We start from the raw sequence: 24,417 nt of genomic DNA on the forward strand, positions 1-24,417 counted from the left end.
TTGTAGAGGGAAGTAAATGGCAAAAACAGATGAAGCACTAGTGGCCATGATAACAGACGATTTTCAACCGCTTTCAGTCATCGAGGACACTGGTTTTCGATGTTTTGTTTCACTGTTGGACCCACAACACTCGATACCAAATCGAAAAAAGTTGTGCCATGGCTATTTTGCTGCAATAAATGGTTTATTTAAAAAAGTTGTGCCTCATGTTTGAGGACGATTACCATAAACAGAAAGAGGCTGGAAGACTCTACTTGTGTTTCTTTAACGACCAATATTTGGACCTCACTCAATAGTGAGGCATATATTGCTGTAACTGGTCATTTAATTAACACTAATTGGTGCCTGAAAGCTTTAGCTCTCGAGACATTCAGTTTCCTGGAAAAGCTTACAGCACTAAATATTAGTGAGGCATTAGATAACGTGATTTCAAAATGGAACATTGAAAACAAAGTTGTGAGCGTCACAACTGACAACACCAGTAACATGTAAGCAGCCGTACAACTTATTCACAGTGGCAACATAGATATGCAACATGTGCCTTGTTTAGCACACACCATCAATTTAGTTGTGAAAAGTTCTTTGACCAGCAACAGTGAGCTATGCATAATGCGGGAAAAGGCCAGAAAAATTGTTAGCTATTTTAAAACAAGTTGAAATGCTAATGAAAAACTCCATGAGATCCAGGATCTAATGAAAAAACCTGTTCATAAATTGATTCAGGAAACCAAAACCTGATGGAACAGTATGTTTTATGTGCTACAACCTCCAGTAGAGCAAAAGGAATGCATTGCAGCCTGTTTATCATCTTTGTATTCAGGTTTAGAGAACCTCACAGCTGACGAGTGGCGAATTTTGAGCGAATGTTGAGGTGTACTGGAGCCATTTGAAGTGGTAACAAGTAAAATCCCAACTGAAAACTATACCTCTCTTTCGAAAGCTATTCCAATAATTAGACAGTTAATCCTAACCATATGCAAAGGGAAGTGGGCTACCACGACAGCGCAAGAGCTACAGCAACATCTGCACAACTCACTAATAGCCCTGCTAGGATTAATAGAAACAAACTAAGTACATGCCGTTGCCACAATTCTCGACCCAAGATTCAAAACGTTACCATTTACAAATCCCATTCATTCAAAACATGCTGTTGCAAGCCTAATTGCAGAGTGCACAAACGTGGTAGAGATGGTACGATCTACTCATTTGGCTGCTAACGACACTAGCCTTGAGTACCATTTCATACAAAATGCCAGTAGTTCCTTATGGGCTTCTTTCAATGAAGAGGTTTCCAATAAAAATCTAATGAAAAGTGATTGTGATTATGTAGACCTGGAGGTACAACGATATTTGGAAGAACCGTACCTACAACGCACGGATAACCCTTTACAGTGCTGGAAAAAAAAAATGAAAACAGTTACCCAGGTCTAGCTGTTGTAGCAAAAAAATATCTTGCAATACCTGCAACTTCTGTTCCCAGTGAAAGAATATTTTTGAAAACAGGACTACTTATAAACAAACAAAGAGGCAGACTAAAAGGCCAACTGGTCAATAAAATCATATTTCTAAACAAAAATCGACGCAGTGCAGCAATCGGATGTAAAAATGCCTTCTGCTGAACAACTTTTGTTTCCTTTCTTTCTACAGTAACTAAAGGCATGTACGCAGTTTCTGTATATAAAAGGCTATAGCACTTCTCTTTTACATTTAAGCATGCATGCATACATACAGAATGTACAAGGTAATTTATTTTGTAATAATAAAGCTTCTTTTTCATGCGAATTCTGTGCTTTGTTTTAAACAACAATTCTATGATTTTTGTCTTATGAGACATATACTAATACTTCAGTACACATTAATAACGGTAGTACAGTTGATATCAATCATAGAATTTCAAAGTTTTCTGTGCACGTACGTACGACGAGTACGACCGCTGCGGCTCAGTGCTTCGTGTACTGAAGAGTTGCGCAATTTCTCAGAGAGCACAGCACTGTCAACTTCTTGAGCGTACCCGAGACATTCTCAAGAAATTGCCTTCGCATCGCGCATTTCTTGAGTGCGACCATAGCCCATCCCTTCCCCCCCACAACCCCCCCCCCACCCCCCCCCCCCACACACACACAAAATTATAAAAGAAATAAAGTTTATTGCGTACTAAATTTTTATTTTCATTTTCACATCAGACATGATGTTTTAATTTATTACTTTTTTATTACTAACAGTATTTGAAAAAATAATGCAGACAGTATATTCAGAATATACCTGCAATATTACGACATTGTCTGACACATAGCTCAGGATATGTAAATACTGACAGATGTGAAAAACTGCCACATCGTGCATGACATTTAAATTTATTATTGTTAACTTGCTGAACCAATTTTGATTAAATTTGGTAATGAGATAGCTTGAACCCTGAAGAAAACATAGGCTGCTTTAGAAAGTGTGTAGTACAAGATATTTATTGATTTGAAGAATGATACACTAATTATAGAAAAATATTTACTCTTTGAAAAGTTATTTACTCTTTGAATTGTGAACTTTATCATCTTTGTAAAATGCTTTTATTGGCTATTATGTGCTAAGTGACATGATTCAAAATAATGAATAGAATGCTTATACAATCTTCAGTCTATTTAATCCATAGTTCAGTGTGTTTAATCCATACTTCCATACTACCTCAATAGCATGATACATAGGTATGTGTTCCTGCCCATGCCCATCTGTATGCACTGCTCAGTAGCTATGCTGCACATCCTGGTGCATTGTGTGTTGGAACAGCTTGGGAGGGGGAGAGAGGGGAGAACATCATGAGCTATGCTTACTCGCCAGGCAGACAAGCAAGGGCAGCTGATGTATTGCACATGCAGTAGGTTACTTACTCACCATTACTCATCATAACAAAACATCTGATAGGCGCGTACAGCCATGGGTAACAGCTAGTAGCATATAAAGTTTTTATTCCAGATTAATACATTACATGTATTAAACTACATGGGTTACTATTTGTATGTAATCATAAGGATAATATTTGTACTATAGTGATATGAGCCTCTCAGAGCACTTACCACAAATGTATCTACCATTTATCATTGATCAACATGAAACTTATGGATTAGAATAGCTCTTAAAAAAATAAATTAATGGATTTTTTGTTTATGTAGTTATATGTTAATTCTCTTAGATTAATTTTCTTCATTTTAGTTTTGAAAGATTTATTTCATGTAAACACAACACATGTAATGGTAACTGGCAGGCGCCACATTTACTGGATACTGAGTCGCATGACTGCTCTGTTTACACCAGTCCAAAAGTTGTTTTATGGGTTATGTACATTGATGCTTTCCAGGACTCCATGAATTTCTTATTATTCAGTGTTAGACGTCATAATGAATTGACAAGGCAACAATCTAAAAGCAGAATCAGTAATAGATTTTCAAGATGGTAGTTACTTGCACAGACATAGGAAATCTCGATATGTTTTGATGTAGTAAGTTGGATGATTCTGTTTCAAATGATACAACAGATTATACACTGAAGAGCCAAAGGAACTGGTACACCTAACTAATATTGTGTAGGTCCCTTATGAGCACACAGAAGTGCCGGAACACAATGTGGCATGGACTCAACTAATGTCCAAAGTAGCACTGGAGGGAATTGACACCATGGATCCAGCAGACCTGTCCATAAATCTATAAGAGTATGAGGGGTGGAGATCTCTTCTGAACAGCATGTTGCAAGACATCCCAGATATACTCAATAATGTTCATGTATGGGGAGTTTGGTGTACAGTGGAAATGTTGCTGGAGCCACTCTGTAGCAATTCTGGACCTGTGGGATGTCGTATTGTCCTTCTGGAATTGCCAAAGTCTGTTGGATTGTACAATGGACATGAATGGATGGAGGTGATCAGACAAGATACTTACGTATGAGTTACCTGTCAGAGTCATATCTAGACATATCGGGGGTCCCATATCACTCCAACTGCACAACCACAACACCATTACAGGGCCTCCACCAGCCTGAAAAGTCCCCTGCTCACATGCAGGGTCAACAGATTCATGAGGTTGTCTCCATACCCATACATGTCCATGTACAATTTGAAATAAGACTCATCCAACCAGGCAACTTATTTCCAGGCATCAACAGCCCAATGTCAGTATTGACAGGCCCAGGCAAGGCATAAAGCTTTATGTTGTGCAGTCATCAAGGGTACACAAGTGGATCTTTGGCTCCAAAAGCTGATGATGTTATGTTGAATAGTTCACATTCTGACACTTGTTGATGGCCCCGTATTGAAATCAGCAGCAATTTACAGAAGGGTTGCACTTCTGTCATGCTGAATGATTCTCTTCAGTCATCATTGGTCCCATTCTTGCAGGATCTTTTTCCATCTGCAGCAATGTTGGAGATTTGATGTTTTACCAACTCCTGATATTCATGGTACACCTGAGAAATGGTCGTATGGGAAAATCCCCACTTCATCACTACCTTGTAGATACTGTGTCCCATTGCTCATGCACCTACTATGACACCATGTTCAGACTCACTTAAATCTTGATAATCTGCCTCTGTAGCAGCAGTAGATGATCTAACAACTGCACCAGACACTTGTTGTCTTATATAGGTATTGCTGACCACAGCAATATATTCTGCCTGTTTACATCTCTGTATTTGAATACACTTACCTATACCAGTTTCTTTGGCTCTTCAGTGCATATTATGTGCAATGTCTGACTTGTTATTCCAGATTTTCTAACACTATTACAGTGTTACCAGAAATATCAGCAGTGAAAGCAGATGTCCAAACCAAGAGGACACAGTCAACTTCAGATGATGAAAGGTAACATCAGAGAATAAAGTATGAAGTAGAACCATAGGTTTCCTAACAACTGAGGCTGTAAATAACTATCCTCAAATTGGCAGGCTAAGAGGACTCACTAAAAAATATGCTATCTCTCTTCATTATTTCTATCGTATCACAATTACTGTTTATAATAGGTCTTTATATCTTTAAAATGCATTGTCCATAGGAGAAGCAACCTGATGTATTCTCTTGCTGTTTACAGATGCTGCCATCACTTACAATCTGTAACACCCTTAAAATTACTTCTGTATCTGAGCTGATTGGTGATTGTTTTACTTTCGTTGCAGTGCTGTCTTCATATGAATGCATGCATTTTATCTTATTTTCAATTGATGAGACCTGTTGCACATAAACACTCATTTAATTCTAAAGTTACTGAAAGGGACTACAAATGCATCAAAATATATGGCACTATCTTTATTTGCAAAAGTAACAATCTATGGCTGTTTCCTGTTTCATTACAGTTTCCTCTCACTCTGTTGTCTGTGCACCTTCCTTTTCCTGTCATTCCTTGGTATATGTACAAAAGGGCAGAAAGACCTCTATAGGCGTGGAAAAGCCAATCTTTCTACGGGAGAAAACCCCGAATGAAAAATCCTGGTCCTCTAGGTTGAGGGTTGGTGACGGACTACCAACCCATCCTGGAAAAAATAATCACCGGTACTAGCATCACAGAAGAGCCTCAGATAGGACTGATTTCTGTAAAACGACCAAAGCAAGAACAAGGACTACGGAAGGAAATACAATTAGGGACCTGGAATGTCAGAAGCCTATACCAACCTGGGGCAGCAAAATGTGTAGTAAGGGAGGCAGATAAGTATCAAATTGATCTATTGGCCCTGCAAGAAACAAGGTGAACAGAAACCGGAGCTACAGAAATGGAAAACTATGTCATATTCCATGGAGCCTCAGAAACAAACCACTCACTAGGAACTGGTTTTGCAGTGAAGAAATCACTCTGTACCACTCTCATAGATTTTAAATCAATCAACCCCAGAATCTCACTCCTAACCATAGACACGGGAAAACACAAACTCACATATATAAATTGTCATGCCCCAACTGAAGAAAGCGATGACATCAAAAAAGATATTTTCTACGAGGAATTAGAAACGGTTTTAGACAATGTATCAAGTGAACATTACAAAATTATCCTTGGAGATTTTAATGCGAAAATAGGGAAAGAAGCAGCCTTCATGGGGACCATCGGAAAGCACAGTTTACATGATGTGAGCAGTGATAACGGCACTAGGCTGGTTAGCTTTGCGACTGCAAAAGGCTTGTTTATAAGTAGTACTGATTTCGACAGGAAGAGAATATATAAAGGAACTTGGGTGTCTCCAGATGGGAAAACAGTGAACCAAATGGACCACCTAATTGTAGAGAAGAGAATAAAGAAGTGGATACAAAATGTTAGAATGGCAAGAGGTGCGGAATGTGGATCAGACCACTTCCTTGTCAGAGGAAGGATGAAAACAATATGGAGAGCCAGGAAGCACAAAAGAATGCAAAGAGTCACTCGATATGACCATGAGAGTCTGACTGAAGATAATATAAGAAGAACTTTCAAGATAGCACTAACAAACCGTTTTGAGGCTTTGAATGAAGAGGAAGGAGATACTGTGGTAGATCAGAACTGGAAGGCGATTGCAGAGACCATTAAAGAAACAGCCCAAGAAGTAATCCCAAAGCGAACTAGGGGAAAAAGAGTGTGGTTCAATGAGGAGTGTGAGGGAGCTATCAGGGAGAGACAATGGGCCAAACTACTGTGGATACAAAGCAATATGCAAGAAGAAGAAAAATCGAAGTTTGTAGAAACACGACGGCAGACCCAAGCCACATTGAGGAAAGCAAAGAGAAAATATTTTAAAAGTATCATGGAGGAAGCTGAACAAGACTTTCATGGAAATAGGTATAAAGAACTTTATAGAAAAGTGAAAAGTTTTAAAGGAGGGACATACCATCAACACAGATTCATAAAAGATGCCAATGGAAGAACATTAACAGAAGATCAAAAAATTGGAAGAAGATGGATGGAATACTTCAGAGAATTACTAAACTCTGATGAACCAACCGAACTACTTGAGTTTGATGAACCAGTAACAGTAGACCCAGAATATCCTCCACCCACCATTGAAGAGATAAGGAACCAGATTAAAAACCTTAAGAATGGTAAAAGTCCAGGTGAGGACGGTATTCCTGCTGAACTTCTCAAGGCTGGAGATGAAATCCTCTGTTTCAAAATCCACAAGCTAATCGAGCAAATTTGGGTAAAACATGAAATACCAGAGGAATAGAAGGTAGCTGTGATATGCCCCATATATAAAAAGAAAGACAAATCAATATGTGACAACTACAGGCGCATAGCGCTACTCAACACCTGTTATAAGATCTTCTCCAACTGCCTATTAGAACGAATAAAACCTATAGCAACAGACATAATTGGAGAATACTAAGGAGGTTTCCAGGCAGGGTGATCAACCACGGACCAGATTTTTGTCGTAAAACAGGTCCCACAATTGACGTAGGGAGCACTGATCAGTGTCTTTTGTAAGGGCAAACGTTATGGGTTTGTGGTCAGTGAAGACCATGAAGTGACAGGCACCCACCAATGGCCAAAAGTATTTTGTAGCCTCGCAGATGGCAAGGAGCACTCTGTCATATGTGCTCCAGTGTTGGTGAGGGGGAGATAGCTTGCTGGAGACAAAAGTGAGTGGCTGCCAGGTGTCACCCACATGCTGCTGCAGGGCAGCATCAATGGCTGTCTGGCTGGAGTCAACCACAAACGCAAGAGGGATGGTGGGGTAAGGTGGGCGAGCAGGGTGGCAACTGCTAAGTCGTGTTTGGCAGTCAAGAACTTGTCTTCCATTTGCAGCATCTGTGTCATGGGATGGCATGGCATGGCCCATAAATTCCACCTCACTGGTGCTGAGCATACATTTTGCTATGCTTACAATGATACAGACATCCTGGAGACATTAAAAAATTCTGCAGAGGTGTTCTTCTGGCGTTTTTGCGGAAAAAATGAGTACGTCATCCAGGCACATGAAGCAGCAATACAAACCTTGCAGGATGCCTTCCAAGAACCTCTGCCACGTTTATGCAGCATTGCAAAGGCCAAAGGTCATAAAGGCATTCTCACAGAGTCCAAATGGTATGGTGATGGTTATCTTCTGGATGTCCTCAGGTGCATTTAGAATCTGGTGAAAGACTTGGTGCAGTTGATCGTGCTGAAGACTGTAGCCTCAGCCAATGCATTATAACTGTGTAGGAATGGCATTGGGTACTGGTCAGGGATAGTACAGGTGTTTAGCTTCTGGCAATCCCCACTTGGGCGCCAGGAGCCATTCTTCTTCTTGATGAGATGAAGAGTGGTCATCCATGGGCTCTTCAAAGGATGCACTATGCCGGTCACAAGCAGCTTGTCAAACCCAGCCTTGGCAATCTTCATTTTATGCAGCACCAGGGGGTATGGCTGGCAGAAGACGGGTGGTTGGGGGTGGTATCAATGTAGTGTACAATTTACTGGTGGACCTCTCAAGGTGTGCTGGATGGGTGTGTGAGAGCAGGGAATTGCGCCAGGAGGTCGACATATGGGTCAGAATACGCCACCTGCTTCACACTGAAGAGAACATCGAAACAAGTGGTGCATTATGTTGATTTCCCAGTGCCGCTGTCAATGAGGCACTGGCTGGAAATATCGGGGAGCTTCAAATGGTTCAAATGGCTTTGAGCACTATGGGACTTAACTTCTGAGGTCATCAGTCCCCTAGAACGTAGAACTACTTAAACCTAACTAACCTAAGGACATCACACACATCCATGCCCGAGGCAGGATTTGAACCTGTGACCATAGAGGTCGCACGGTTCCAAACTGTAGAGCCTAAAACCGCTCAGTCAGTCCGGCCAGCCACAGGAAGCTGATGGTAGTGTCCAATGAAGTCTGCTTTGATAATGAGTTCAATAATGTTGATAACAGTGAAGGTCCAGATCATTGCAGGCTGAGATTAAGGACATGATGATGAACTCATAGCGATGCTGCTATCAGGAGAATGGCTGAGCTGTCCACAGCATTCTGTATGATTCATCTATAGGAAGATAGAAAACTCAGAGCTGGTGTCTATGAGGAATGGTGTGGTGGAACAGATGTCCCATATGAATAGGTGTTGGGAGACCAAGTAGCAGCCAGGTGCCAAGAGCAGGGTTCTCTGCAGTTCATGATCTGGGCCGAAGTGCTTGGGATTCCAGCAGAGGTTGGCCCTATCAGAATGGGCATTGGCATGGCAGTTGGAGCTGTGGCGTCGGTAGCAGTTATTGCACTGGTGACTGAGCCTGCATGGGCTGTGGCGGTCAGAGTGGAGTTGGGCTGCAGTCTCTTGCAGCGTCGCCATGTCAGCACTGAGGTAGGTGACCATGTCATATACTCCCACCTGTTGAGTGCTGTGCTGTGGGATGGCAGGGAGGGTCAGGGCGGTGATATCATTAGAAGCACGTAGAGTGGTGAGAGTGAGCATGTGGTAGAGTCACTGGGCAGGTGATGGCCAACTGGCTGTGCTGGGTGGGGTTGAGTTTGACACATGATGGCGGCGGTCATTGGCAGGGACACCAGTGTCCCATGCACCAACTTGGCAAGGCTGGCAGCACTGGTGAGGAATAGGTCAGTGTGTGACACCACTTCTGTTTGTATTGGGGCTGGGAGGTGAGCCTGCCAGATCCTATAAAGAAAACTGTCAGAGATCATGTGGCTCCATCGTACTTCAGAGTTTGTGCTGGGATTGAGATGGTTGTTGGTTTCCACTCTGCATTTTGGAAAAGGTGAGTTGCGTCACAAGGCAGCACTGGAGTGTCTCATAGTGGTCGGTGGCTGGGGACCATTAGATGACACCACAGATACACATTGTGTATGTAGCCTCAAGCTGGCTTATCACCATGGTGAACTTTGTGGCATCTTGGATGATGCCCGCATCTCGTGGTCGTGCGGTAGCGTTCTCGCTTCCCACGCCCAGGTTCCCGGGTTCGATTCCCGGCGGGGTCAGGGATTTTCTCTGCCTCGTGATGGCTGGGTGTTATGTGCTGTCCTTAGGTTAGTTAGGTTTAAGTAGTTCTAGGTTCTAGGGGACTTATGACCACAGCAGTTGAGTCCCATAGTGCTCAGAGCCATTTGAACCATTTGAACCATCTTGGATGATGCTGCAACTGGCAAAGATAGTGTCCACAGCAGAAAACCATAGGAGCGGGTCTCATGGGTTGAAGGGCTGCAGATGAGCCACAGCATGTCCCGACAGAGACGTGGCAGCATGCAATAGATTGGACAGTAGGGCTTTGAGGCTGAGAAGATCAGCAGCAGCAGAGGCCAGGTCCAGTGCAGGCAGTAGTGTGGAGTCCAGCATTGGGGGCTGGGCCACCAGCAGTCACACTGCCAAGAGTTTCATATGAATGTCAGTGTTTTAGCATTACAGTTCCGTGAGGCACATGGTCAGCTCAGTGATAATGTCATGTGGTGTTCGCATGGCAGCTGCATGCAGTGGGGTATTGGTTGGGCCAGAGGCAGAAGCCATTGGTCACTAAGTTGCACAAGAGGTGGCAAAACACATGTAAAGGAATGAGTTCATGGTGCAAAGCACACTAGTGTCTGTAGCATGAGAACAGATGTTGCTGGGTGCACATGTATTGGAGTTGGAGGATGCGTCTGATGAGCCGAGGTGGCCATTAATGTGCCAAAACAGAATGTTAAGTTGACTGAGTTCATTGTTGGCTCACCTGTGTAGCAATGTTCTTTACTTTATTGAACTAAGTAACGTGGAAAGTTACAAACCTATAAAGGATATGTCCGCATGTGGCTGGAGTAACACAGGCAGTCTCAGGTTCAAAAATGTAAATCAGTCAATCACTTGAGATGCAAATGTACTAGTCAGGTGTGGCATGGTAGAAACAGCAGTGTCAGAGAAATTGTTGCCTCATCCCAGTATGCACTGTATGATATCCTCTCTTATGATACCCACATTAAGATAAGTGAAGGGAAATTTATAGTCTACATGAAAACAAATATACTCAGTGATCACATGCCAGGCATAAAGGCAGCATGGCATGGGCATATTTCAGTGTCACAAAAGCACCAGTGTCAGGTGCGTCACTATGTGGTCAGTTTCTCATGGCACTGACATGGAGCAACAACCAAAGTGGATGCTACAAGGAATGGACAAAGATTGTTGAAACTCAGCTGGTGGAAGCCTCACTAGTGGCAGCTATTTTTCTGCAGTGGTAGTTAGTGACTACAGTGTGAAATTTCCGGTCGCATGGTGAGATCAATGGCCCTGAAGTACTGCATGAACTGCCTTAGCAGACAGCTGTAATGAATTGTGAACATGCAGAACAGTTAGGACAGCTGTGCAGCAAAAAGTCAACACACTTCCTTGCAATTTAGGTTTTCACAGGTTGGATTAAATAATGAAGATCTTGATTACTGTCTAAGTACAGTTAATTAAATATTCTTATGTAAAGAATATGAGCTCTGCTTGCTTACCTAAGATATCCCACAGAAAATACAGTGCTAGTCCAATCTGTAAAGGAGCAGACCAAATCATATTCAGATAGTTGGTAAGATTCATAAGTTTTTGGACATCCACTGACATCAAATTAACAATTTCTCCAACTGTTGATTCCTTTCTAGCTGAGTTTGACATACGAAGTGCCTATAAACATGACAAGAGATCAGCAAATGAGACTTTCATATATAGTAAGCACACAGAAGAGGAATACCACAAATGTATAAGTGATCATCTTGGTCAACAATAAGTGACTTTATCTTCAACAGCATCAGATATAAAAATGGCTAAGTCCGAATGTCCATCTGTGTCTGGTCTTCTGCTTCTCCAATACCACTTCCCCTTCCGCCATATCATTTCTCTTTTATTTTGGAATATAAATTATATGTAATTACATGTTAAGTCACATTTCCTAAGCCATCATCAGACTTTCATTCTTCAACGGTACTCAATATGACTGAATTAGAATTCATTTATGTCTTGAGGGAAAACTCTGTTAAGAGACCACACTTGCATAACAGTCTGGATGAAATGGGACATTGTTGTGGAAGGACCCTCAGGTGGATGAGTCTGATAATTGACATAGACCCTAGACATGGCAATGGTATGTTCCATCATGACACTGGTGGAGGAGTGCAACCATAGCAAGATAAGCAAAGTCATTAGCTCTTTCACCAGATTTATGAGTGAATTGATCTAAGGATAGTGAGTTGAGTTTGTAGGTAATTAATTTTTTAAAGGAACTGAGGAGTGATTAGAATGTAGTACAAGAATGCATCACATTGTCAGAAGAATGAGGAGAAAATAAAACTACAGCCCACAACCCCCTCCCCCCCCCCCCCCAATCTCCTCCACCTGGCCCCTCCCCCAATGCAACTGAATCATACACTCCACAAGGGCTCCATGTGACTTAAGTAGTCCCCCATCCCCCAGGCAAAGGCTTTCACCTTCACAAACTACTGTTAGAGTACTTTGTTGTCTCATCAACTGCTCAAGTTATTTTTGGTAGTCTTTCACAGTTCATGTCCTTCACAGCATTAACAACCAAAGAACCTAGTTGCCAGAAAAATTAAGATACTGCAATCATTTTGCCAAATGCAACAATAAATATGGTGGCTTTTCTCAGAACCCTCACAACATTTTTAATTCCAGCCAAAACAAACACAGTTACTGCGGTTTCACTGTGAATTAACTACAAGAACTTTTATGTTTACCATCAACTGTGAACCCAAGATCTTAAACAAGATGAACATTGGTAACTAATTGGAATTCACCCACTTAGACTTACTGAATCAAGATGAAATAACTTCCACAACCTGTGCTTACATATTTTTGAAAATAGCTAGGTCTCATTTTACATTCATTTATTTTAGTACATTGCTATCCTTCATCATAAATTTACTCTCTTTCTCGGGGGTAATATGTAAGCATACATAAAAGTTAATGATATGTAAGATGTTTTTATTCTGCCCATGATATGCTTCACATGCCAAATATTCTCAGCTTACACAACCAGCTCTTGTAGCTGTTTTCATGTTTCCATTCCATATTTTCAGAACAAGGATGAATAAAATTGCAATATTTACAATAAAATTAATGTGAAAAATAAAATGTGCTAGTTAAAATTTTAAATTTTTTCTCTGATTCATTTCTACTTTAACTGCTGTAAGTCTACATCACAGTTATAGTTAACCTCTTATCTCCATTATCCACTCACTTTTTCAATGCAAACATACTCTCTCAAAAAAGTACTGACTTATGAAATATAAAAAAGAAAATTCTGTCTTCTTACTTTTCTGTAAATTGCTGCTGTCATTGCAGTTCTGACATGGAGACCAACAATGGACATACGATGAAAGTACTGTGCCAGCACCAATGTTTGCACCACTGTGGTTCCAAACATAAGACCTGCATAGGTGTACCCCTTCCACATAGGCTCATTTCCTTCCACAAAGGAGATGAGCAACCTGCAAGAAAAAACAAGCAAAATTGGAGAGAAAATTTAAGTCAATAAATATTTAACCCTAACATTGCATTTCAAATTGCAAAACACTGCTATGAAAACTTACACATTAGCAACTAAAAAGAATGCAGACTATTTGTTGTGAGGTTGTAACAAACAGGGAATCACTCAAAGTTTAAAAAATAACAACTTTGGGAAAAAAACAGATTGCTATTCACCACACAGAGGGGGCCTTGTGTTGCAGATGGTTGGGCCACAGCAACCAGCCAGGTGTATGTGAGTTGTGCTTGTGTGAATGTGTGTCTGTGTGTTGTTTCTATTTCAGATCTATTATTTTTTTGTCCAAAAGCTTAATCATTTGACAGTATTTTCATTATAACTGTCTGAGACTCAACACCACCTATCTGAGGTGACTAGCAACCTATCCTTCTGATAATATGGTTGTCATGCCATCTTGGACTTTCCAAAGTTTAAAAACATGATTGTTGAGACAGCGTTACCACAGTTCTCTAAGTCTGATTAAAATTACTTGGTAAGTGACTCTTAACACCTTTGAGCTCCATTCCTCAATTTGGAGGCCCCTTTTTCATACATGAACTTTATGCTGTTCCATTTCACCACAACAAAGTTGCTGCCTACAAGTGAACTTTGAGACTTATTTATTCACCATTGGCCATTTTATATGAAACTGTTGTGAATTGTGGTTTATTCATCACAAGCCATACATTTGCAGTTCATATGGTTCGGGTACAGGAGACATGTCCAGCATTTGCATTACAGTTATGATGGTTTTCACAGTAATAACTAATAATATAGCACTAATGTAATATATCTATGAACAGTTATATGCACATATACAATTAACAGAAATGATGAAAATAACCATTTATTAAAAATATAATATAAATCGACAGATAAAAAAAATCTACCCACCAAGCAGTGGCAGGGGATCACACAAACATGTAAGGATGTAATTACCATAAGCTTTCGGAGCCAATGGCTCCTTCTTCCGGCAGAAGAACTGAGGGATTAGGAAGAGAGGTGAAGAAAAAGGACTGAAGAGGTTTAGGGAAAGGGGTTCAGTTTACAAAAGTCACCCACCAGATCAGAGGAGACTTACCGGACGGCCTGAGAAGGAAAGACTGATTGTTGGTGACTGCACTGGATGAGATTTGAAAACCTGAGACCTTAAAGGTGGAAGACAGAGTAAAATGCAATACAGAGATTACTACTAAAAAATCATGCATGAGTTAATAAGAGTGAAAAGCTAAATGCATTGTATGTAACAGAAGTGGGAGGGGGAACTTCAAAAAATAAACAAGTCAGAAAATGAAAGATGTAGAAAACTGAAAAGAAGTGAAGAAAGGTATAATTACTGTAAATAAATGCTGATATGGAAGGAATTAACGTAAATTAAGATCAGATGGATGGCAAGAGCCTAGGACATGTTGTAGTGCTAGTTCCCACCTGTGGAGTTCAGAGGACACTGGTGTCCGGGTGAAGAATCCAGATGGCAGATGTGTTGAAACAGGCACCAGGGTCATGTCTGTCATGTTGTACAACATGCTCTGCAACAGGATATTGTGTGTTGAGCGTATACACCATCTGTCTATGCCCATTCATCCTGACTGATAACTGGGTGGTTGTCATGCCAATGTAAAAGGCTGTGCAATGTTTACACATCAGCAGGTGTATGACATGTGTCATTTCACAGGTGGTTCTCCCTTTGATAGTATATGTTTTGCCAGCTACAGGTCTGGAATAGGTGGTAGTAGGAGGGTGCATAGGGCAAGTCTTTCACCAGGGATAGTCAGAGGGGTAGGAGCCATAGGGCATGGAGATAAGTGCAGAAGGAGATTGTGGAGACTGGGAGGACGATGAAGAGCTATTCTATATGTGGTGGGCAAAAGTTCAGACAGAGTGGATCTCAATTCAGGGCATGATAAAATGCCCACCACACCTAGATTAGCTCTCCATTGGCCTCCCAGTCTCATAATATCCTTGTCGTACCCTATGCTCCTTCTGCACCCATCTCCCTACCATATAGTTCCTACACCTGTGACTGTCCCTGATGCAAGACTTGTCCTATGCACCCTCCTATCACCATCTATTCCAGTCCTGTAACTGGCAAAACATATACTATCAAAGGCAGAAAGACCTGTGAAACAGTACATGCCATATACCAGCTGTTACGTGAACACTGTTCAGCCTTTCACATCAGCATGGCTACCATCCAGTTACCTGTCAGGATGAATGGGCATAGGCAGAGGATGTATACAGGCAACACACAATATCCTGTTGCAGAGCATGTTGTACAACATGACAGTCATGACCTCAGTGCCTGTTTCAGCACACGTGCCATGTGGATTCTTCCCCCAGACACCAGTTTCCTCAGAACTAGCACTACAGCATGTCATTGGTTCTCGCCATCCATCTGATCTTAATTTACATTAATTCCTTCCATCTCAGCATTTATTTACAGTAATTAAACCTTTCTTAAGTCCATTTCAGTTTTCTATGTCTTTCATTTTCTGACTTGTTTAATTTTTGAAGTTCCTCCTCCCACCCCTGTTACATACAATGCATTTGGCTTTTCACTCTTATTAATTCATGCATGATGTGTTAGTAGTAATCTCTGTCTTGCATATCACTCTGTCTTCCACCTTTAAGGTCTCAGGTTTTCAAATCTTTTCCAGTGCAGTCCCCAGCAATCAGTCTTTCCTTCTCATGCCATCCGGTAAGTCTACCCTGACCTGGTCTGTGACTTTTGTAAACTTTACCCCTTTCCTTAAACCTCTCCAGTACTTTTCCTTCAACCCTCTTCCTTCCCCTTCAACTCTTCTGCCAGAATAAGGAGCCACTGACTCCTAAAGCTTGTGAAAGTTAAATCCTTTTGTATGTGTGTTCCCTTGTTGCCACTTGGTGAGTAGATTTTTTATCTGTCCATTTACATTATATAATTAATGGGATATGTAACCAGTAGTATGCAGCTCAAATAACCAATTTTCTCTCTGTAAATTGATCCACTGAGTAACAGAAATTCAGCATCAGTGCCTTGTAAAGCTATCTTTCCTGTGGACCTAAATCCATCTGCAGTAAGATGTTCTGATTCAATTTATCATAGATTTTCATTGCCATATATGCCCTATGTGATCAAAAGTATCCAAACATCCCCAAAAAATATGTTTTTCATATTAGGTGCATTGTCCTGCCACCTACTGCCAGGTACTCCATATCAGCAACCTCAGCAGTCATTAGACATCGTGAGAGAGGAGAATGGGGTGCTCCGCAGAACTCAACTGACTTCAAACATTACAGGTGATTGGGTGTCACTTGTATCATACATCTGTACGTGAGATTTCCACACTCCTAAACATCCCTAGGTCCACTGTTTCTGATGTGATAGTGAAGTGGAAACGTGAAGGAATACATACTGCACAAAAGCGTACAGGCTGACCTCGTCTGCTGACTGACAGAGACAGCCGACAGTTGAAGAGGGTCATAATGTGTAATAGGTAATAGGCAAACATCTATTGAGACCATCACACAGGAATTCCAAACTGCATCAGGATCTACTGCAAGTACTGTGACATTTAGGCGGGAGGTGAGAAAACTTGGATTTCATGGTCGAGCGGGTGCTCATAAGCGACACATCACGCCGCTAAATGCCAAACGACACCTCGCTTGGTGTAAGTAGCGTAAACATTCGACGACTGAACAGTGGAAAAAAGTTGTGTGGAGTGACAAATGACGGTACACAATGTGGCGATTTGATGGCAGTGTGTGTATGGTGAATGCCTGCTGAATGTCGTCTGCCAGCGCGTGTAGTGCCACCAGTAAAATTTGGAGGCGGTGGTGTTATGGTGTGGTCATGTTTTTCAAGGAGGGGGCTTGCACCCCTTGTTGTTTTGCATGGCACTATCACAGCATAGGCCTACATTGATGTTTTAAGCACCTTCTTGCTTTCCACTGTTGAAGAGTAGTTCAGGGATGGTGACTGCATCTTTCAACATGATTGAGCTCATGTTCATAACACACGGCCTGTGGTGGAGGGGTTAAATGACAATAACATCCCTGTAATGGACTGGCCTGCACAGAGTCCTGTCCTGAATCCTATAGAACACCTTTGGGATGTTTTGGAATGCTAACTTTGTGCCAGCCCTTACTGACTGACATTGATACCTCTCCTCAATGCAGCATTCCATGAAGAAGGGACTGCCATTCCCCAAGAAAGCTTCCAGTACCTGATAGAATGTACAACTGTGAGAGTGGAAGCTATCATCAAGGCTGAGGGTGGGCCAACACCATACTAAATTCCAGCATTAGTGATGGAGGGCACAACGAACTTGTAAGTCATTTTCATCTAGGTGTCCAGATGATTTTGATCACATAGTGTACGAGGGGGTACAGTTTGAGGCAGTAGGTGGGAAGCATAAAGCTTTCTTTGCTTCTTGTACCATGTGTGATCAAAATGGTTTCCACCAAATAAGTCTGGTTTGGTGCATAAAAAAATAATAATCTCATAAATAGATAGGGATGGGAGAGTTAATATTTGAAGTTTTATAAATAATGGGCACCATAGTTCTTTATGATTTAGGGTGCAAATATTGTGAATGATTTTTTTTTTTTTTTGTATCCACCCTATGTTAGCTGAGTTTCTCCAAAAAACAATACCGCATCTAATAATAAATTCAAAGTAACTTGTATATGCTACTTTTCAAGTGTCCATGTCAGTCACCGTTGATAATACTTCCATTGGATAGAATAGCTGCTCAGTTTGTTTGCTAGGTACTTGATGTGTGCCTGCCAGCTAATTTTTAATCCTAATAACTTGATTGATTTGATTTCTTTTATATTCTGGTTTCTGTGATTAACCTTAATCTTCTCACATTTTGACTGAGCAAAGATTCAGGGATTTTTTCTGCATTCTGATTTTCAACTAACATGAAACTATTGTCTGCAAACAGAACTGATGGGGAGCTGATATTTAACAGCATATCATTAATGTAGAGCAAAAATGGCCTGGGCCTTGTATGGAGCCTTTTGGGACATCTGAGATATTATTTTCCAGTCAGAATAATAAATTACACCATTTAAAATAATGTTAACTCATTGCTTTCTGTTTGATAAATAGGATTTAAGCCATTGTAGGGAAATGCTCCTAATGCAGTGCTTGTCGAGTTTGTATGAGGGTGTAAAAAAAGTACTGAAAAGTAATGTCTCTGAATTTATCTCATGAGAACTCTAAAAGCTTTTTAAGTAAAACAAATGTTATTAACAGTTTGCATATTTATTCTTCATGTCTAAATACTTATTTCTCAACATAGTCACCCTGGCTATGAACACATATCTCCCAAGGAGAAACTAGTTTGTTGAGACTGTCACTGTAGAAAGTTTTATTTGTTGACAGAGCCACAATCTCTCTTATGCTTGCACCATTTAATCACTTTTAAAGTGAATTCATCAAAGGTGTTCTTTAAGTTCTGGAAACAGATGAAAATTGAATAGGGCCAAGTCAGGACCGTATGGAGGAAAATGACAGTGAATCCAAGGCATTAGTGTGTCACTGTTGTTGAGTTGCTTGTGTGTGGTCTGGCATTATCATGTTGAAGGACAGGATATTTAATATGTGGATGAACTCTTCAAATTTGAAACTCACTTACAGCACAGTTTGTCAGGCACTGATATTATTACATTACACACCACCTTGTCGTATGCTACAATCCAGAATCCTCTAGTGGCAGAGGGCTCCAAATGTAAAGATGTGAAGAATAATAATGTTTTATTTAAAAAGTGTAAATAACATTCACATAAAAAATTCAAAGGCATTACTTTTCATCATGCCCTCATAAATAAGCAAAGCAAAGTTTACAGAGTCGGATGCCTTTGTGAGATCACAGAAGATTCTTGCCACCTTATTGCTCTTCTCTAATGATGTGCACAATATCTCAACAAAACTGTCTATCATATCTATAGTGTTTTTCACTTGTTTTCACTTGTTGAAATCCAAATTGATTGTTTAGGACAGTGGACTATTTCACAATGAAGTACTGGATTTGAGAAACAGCAACTTTTGCAAACATTTTAGATATGATTGAGAGAATTGAGGTAGGATAATAATTTCCCATGACCTCTCTTGATGCCTTTTTGAAAAGTGGTTTAACTTCAGCATATTTTGGTACCTCTGGGAAGCTATCCTCATCAAACCATTGATTTATTATTTGAGCTAATGGGTTATGTGGGATTCATTATGAATAGGAAAAGAGGGCAAAGAGTGTGTTAATGTGAACTGTTCACAGATATGGTTATTCTGATCACAATTGACAGCAAACCAATAGTGATAACAATAGCTCGTGCTGACATCATAAGTTAAAGATGAAGTGAGATAAAAAGTATATGAGGATATTGAACAGGTAATGCAGTACATAAAGGGAGAGGAAAATCTAATAGTGATGGGGATTGGAATGCAGCTGTAGGTGAAGGAGTAGAAGAAATGTTACCAGAGAATATGGGCTTTGTAAAAAATGAAATGATCATGTGGCATTAATGGCTGGTAGGCCCTGTCTGGTAGTTTGACCGCTGGGTGCAAGTCTTATTGCGGGTGACATCACATTGGGTGTCTTGGGGGTCAGTGATGATGATATGATGATGATGATGAGGACAACACAACACACAGTCCATGGGCAGAAAAAATCTCCAACCTGGCTGGGAATTGAATCCAGGCCTGCTATATAATAGGCAAGTAAGTTGCCACTTAGGTAAGCAGGCAGGCATGGCCTTGTTACTTGTAATAAGAGAGGAAAAAGGCTAATTGAGTCCTGTAATAAATTTCAACTAGTAACAGCAAAGATTCTGTTCAAGAATCACAAGAGGAAGAGGTATACTTGGAAAAGGCTGGGAGATAGGGAAATATTTTGCTTTGATTACATCATGGTCAGACAGAGATTCTGAAATCGTCGTCGTGTCATATGACTAGGGCCTCCCATTGGGGAGACCATTCCTTGGGTGCAAGTCTTTCAATTTGATGCCACTTTGGCAACTTGTGCATTGATGGGGATGAAATGATGATGATTAAGACAACACAACACCCAGTCCCTGAGCAGAGAAAATCTCTGACACAGCCGGGAATTGAAATTGGGCCCTTAGGATTGACAGTTGTCACACTGACCACTCAGCTACTGGGTGGTGGACATTCTGAAATCAAATATTGGATTGCAAAGCTTACCTAGGAGCAGATACAGGTTCAGAGCACAATGTAGTAGTGATGAAGTGTAGGCTGAAGTTTAAGACACTAGTCAGGAAGAATCAATATGCAAATGAGTGGGAAGCAGAAGTGCTAAGGAATGAAGACATACACTTGATGTTCACTAAGGCTATAGATATTGCAATAAAGACTATCACAGTAATCAGTACAGCTGAAGAGGAATTGACATCTCTAAAAAGGTCTGTCACAGAAGTTGGAAAAAAGTATTGGGAACAAAACAGGTAACTGTGAAGACACCATGGGTAACAGAGGAAATGCTTCTGTTGATTGATGAAAGAAGGAAGTACAAAAATGCTCAGGGAGATTCCGAAATACAGAAATAAAAGTCACTGAGGAATGAAATAAGTGGGAAGCACAGGAAAGCTAAGATGAAATGGCTGCATGAAAAAATGAAGAAATTTAAATAGAAATGGTTCTTGGAAGGTCTGTCTCAGCATATAGGAAAGTCAAAACAACCTTTTGTGAAATTAAAATCAAGGATGATAACATTAAGAGTGGAATGGGAATTCCACTGTTAAATGCAGAGGAGAGTGTGGATAGGTCAAAAGAGTATACTGGGGGTCTCTATGAGGGGAAGATTTGTCTGATGCGCTAGAAGAAAAAACAGGAGTTTATTCAGAAAAGGTAGGGTATCCAGTATTAGAACCAGAATTTAAAAGAGCTTCAGAAAACTTAACGTTAAATAAGGCAGAATTTATAAAATCATTGGGGGAAGTGGCAACAAAATGACTAGGGATATACCACCTGACATTTTGAAAAATATCATCCACACAATTCCAAAGACTACAAGAACTCACAAGTTCAAGAATTATTGCACAATCATCTTAATAGCTTATGCATCCAAGTTGCTGACAAGAATAATATGCAGAAGATTGGAAAAGAAAATTCAAGATGTGTAATCACAATGAGTTTGTATTTAGGAAAGGTAAAGGCACCTGAAAGGCAATTCTAGTGTTGTGACTGACAATTAAAGCAAAATTAAAGAAAACTCAGGACATGTGCATAGGATCTGTCAGCCTCGAAAAAACATTCAACAATAATTAATGGCACAAGATGTTTGAAATTCAGATGAAAATAGGGTTAAGCTATAGGGAGAGCAAGATAATATTCAACATTTACAAGAGCCAGAAGGAAATAATAAGAGGGGAAGATCAAGAAGGAAGTGTTTGGGTTAAAAAGGATGCAAGACTGTGATGTAATCTTTTGTGCCTACATTGCATCAAAGAAGCAATGATGAAAATAAAAGAAAGGTTCAAGAGTGGAATTAAATTCAAGTTGAAAGGATATGAATGAAACAGTAGAGTTCCATAGCACATGTTGATAGTCGTTTGTTTGTTTGTTTTGAAAACTAGTGACTGCTCATTGGCATTAGTCAGGCACACAAGTAGCAGCAGCTGGCCGAGACACAGGCAGCCGTAAGGAAGTAACTTAAGTGTCATTTTCTTTGAGTTTGTAACCAGGAATAAATTTTATAGTTTCATCTGTTTGCTTTGGTAATATTTAGTAGACACAGTTCTCAAATACACATTTGTGTCAGAAAGCAAACTGATTTTGAGACTTATTACAAGTTCCTAATCAGGAGCAAATTATTTAGTCTTGCATGAATGCTTTGGTAGTTTAGGTTTTGAATCTCTGCATGTTAATCTAATTTATTAGAAACAGTTCTTACGTTTTCATCAGTGTCTACAGTAGAGTTCACTGGTATGTGTTGATAGCCCTATGTTTGTCTGTGTACTGTAGTCTTCCATGTTCTATAATATGGATAGGGAGTGTGAGTGCTATGTGCAGATGCAAACCAAGTTGGTGACACTTTATTTTCAGCTCCAGGCTGTGATGGCTTTGGTTACACAGCTTGAAGCTGCAGTGGATGGACATCACTCTAGTAGGCCACTCATGGGCATCCAACTGAATCCAGCACATTTGAGTCTGCCAATCAGTCCACACCGGTGACCAGCCCCATTGCTGTTCACACTGTGGTTGACTCCTCATCTGTGGTTGATTGGGAGGTCACCTCAGGTGTGGCAGGCAGTGAAAGACTTCCCACAGGGTTCAACATAAGGTCTTACTGGTTAGTCTGCCAAACAGGTTCCAGGTGCTGTCTGTGGCTGATGCTGTCCCTGCAGTTGATTTTCTTGTTTCAGAGGAAACTTCTGAGCCTGCAAGATCTGGGCAATCACAGAGGGTGGGAGTATTGGTAGTTGGGACATGGCTGGCAAGGAGGGGAAGAAAGTCAGTGTGCAATCCGTATGCATATCAGATGGAGTCATTCCAGACAGTAAATGGGTCCTTCCAGAGGCCATGAAGAGCACAGGTTGCAGTCAGCTGCAGGTGGTGGCTCACATTGGTATCAATGGTTTGTGTTGCTTTGGATCAGAGAGATTCTCTCTAGTTTCAAGCTGCAATCAAAAGTGGTAAAGACTACCCATCTTGTTTGTGAGATGAAAGTAGAGCTCACCATTTTCAGCATAGTTGGCAGGACTGATTGTGGATCTCTGGTTCAAATGGAGAGAGAACCAAGTGGAGGGTCTGAATCAGAGGCTCAGACTGTTCTGTGACAAGGTAGGCTGCAGATTCCTTGACTTGCACCAAAGGGTGGTTGGGTTTCGGGTTCCACTAAATAGGTCAGAAGTCCACTATGTGCAGGAGGTGGCTACATGGGTAGCAGAGGCTATGTGGCATGGACTGGGCAGTTTTTTAAGTTAGAGGGTCTTGGAGAAAAACAAAAATGGCTTCAGTCTCAAAGGATGCAGGTTAAACACAGGAGGAACATAGATCCAGGAACCATTGGAACCATTGTAAACTATCGTAGCTGTGTTGGGAAATTACCAGAGCTCCAAAGACTAATAGAAATCACTGACACTCAAACTGTTACATGCACTGAAAGCTGGTTAAAGCCAGAGATAAGTGCAGCTGAAATTTTTGCAAAGGACCTAACAGGGTTGAGAAAGGATAGGCTAAGCACAGTTGGTTAAAAAAAAATGGCTCTGAGCACTATGGGACTTAACTTCTGAGGTCATCAGTCCCCTAGAACTTAGAAATACTTAAACCTAAATAACCTGAGGACATCACACACATCCATGCCCGAGGCAGGATTCGAACCTGTGACCGTAGCGGTCGCGCGGTTCCAGACTGTAGCGCCTAGAACCACTCGGCCACTCCGTCCTGCACACAGGTGGTGATGGCATGCTTTTTGCTGTTGGAAGTAGTTTACCTTGCAGTGAATTTGAAGCAGATAAGCAGAATCACCTGTGAATGCAACCATATCATAAACCAATGGTGCTACAATCACTGCAAAGCTTCTTATGTCAGTATGACAACCTACCAGCTGTCCACCAAAATCATTGGCCACTATCAAATTCTGGTTGAGAAAGAAGTTGACCACCAGGTGGCATAACACGCAGCTGGGCACAACATCCTCTATTTCAATGGCTGCCCCAAAAATTCGCCATCAGGATCCTTCCCTCCACCACCAACTTTTCTAAACCATGCAGGTGGGAGTTATCCTTGTAACACAATCTTTGCTCTCATAACTTTCCTGGCCCCAATCTCTGTTAACTCAATGTTTCCAACCAACAGTTTTCCATTCCTCCATCCTATCTCCTGCCATTAATTCACATCTCTACATCACCTTCATCATGCACTACCTCCCTTCCAGTTCTGACACCAGTGGATGACATGCCTAGATTGTGCACCTGCCACCTCTTACTGCCATATTCCTAGCCAGCAAACCAGCTTCCTCCATGCTAGCTGCTAGCCCCACCCACAATCCTAGTCCACC

General features: G+C 41.0%; 1 protein-coding gene across 3 annotated transcripts in view; it reads right to left on the minus strand.

Annotated features, from left to right (window-relative positions):
• The window catches only part of LOC126194751 (multidrug resistance-associated protein 1-like), a 368,141-nt gene that overhangs the window by 215,553 nt on the left and 128,171 nt on the right, over window positions 1–24,417 (minus strand). For all 3 annotated transcript variants that reach the window (XM_049933026.1, XM_049933028.1, XM_049933027.1), the window contains exons 9-10: window positions 13,205–13,379; window positions 11,391–11,559 (exon numbers count right to left, since the gene is read on the minus strand). In XM_049933026.1, coding sequence (XP_049788983.1) covers window positions 11,391–11,559; window positions 13,205–13,379 — 344 coding nt within the window. The remainder of the gene's footprint in view (window positions 1–11,390; window positions 11,560–13,204; window positions 13,380–24,417) is intronic.

Source organism: Schistocerca nitens, chromosome 7, assembly GCF_023898315.1.
Source record: "Schistocerca nitens isolate TAMUIC-IGC-003100 chromosome 7, iqSchNite1.1, whole genome shotgun sequence".
Lineage (NCBI taxonomy): Eukaryota > Metazoa > Arthropoda > Insecta > Orthoptera > Acrididae > Schistocerca > Schistocerca nitens.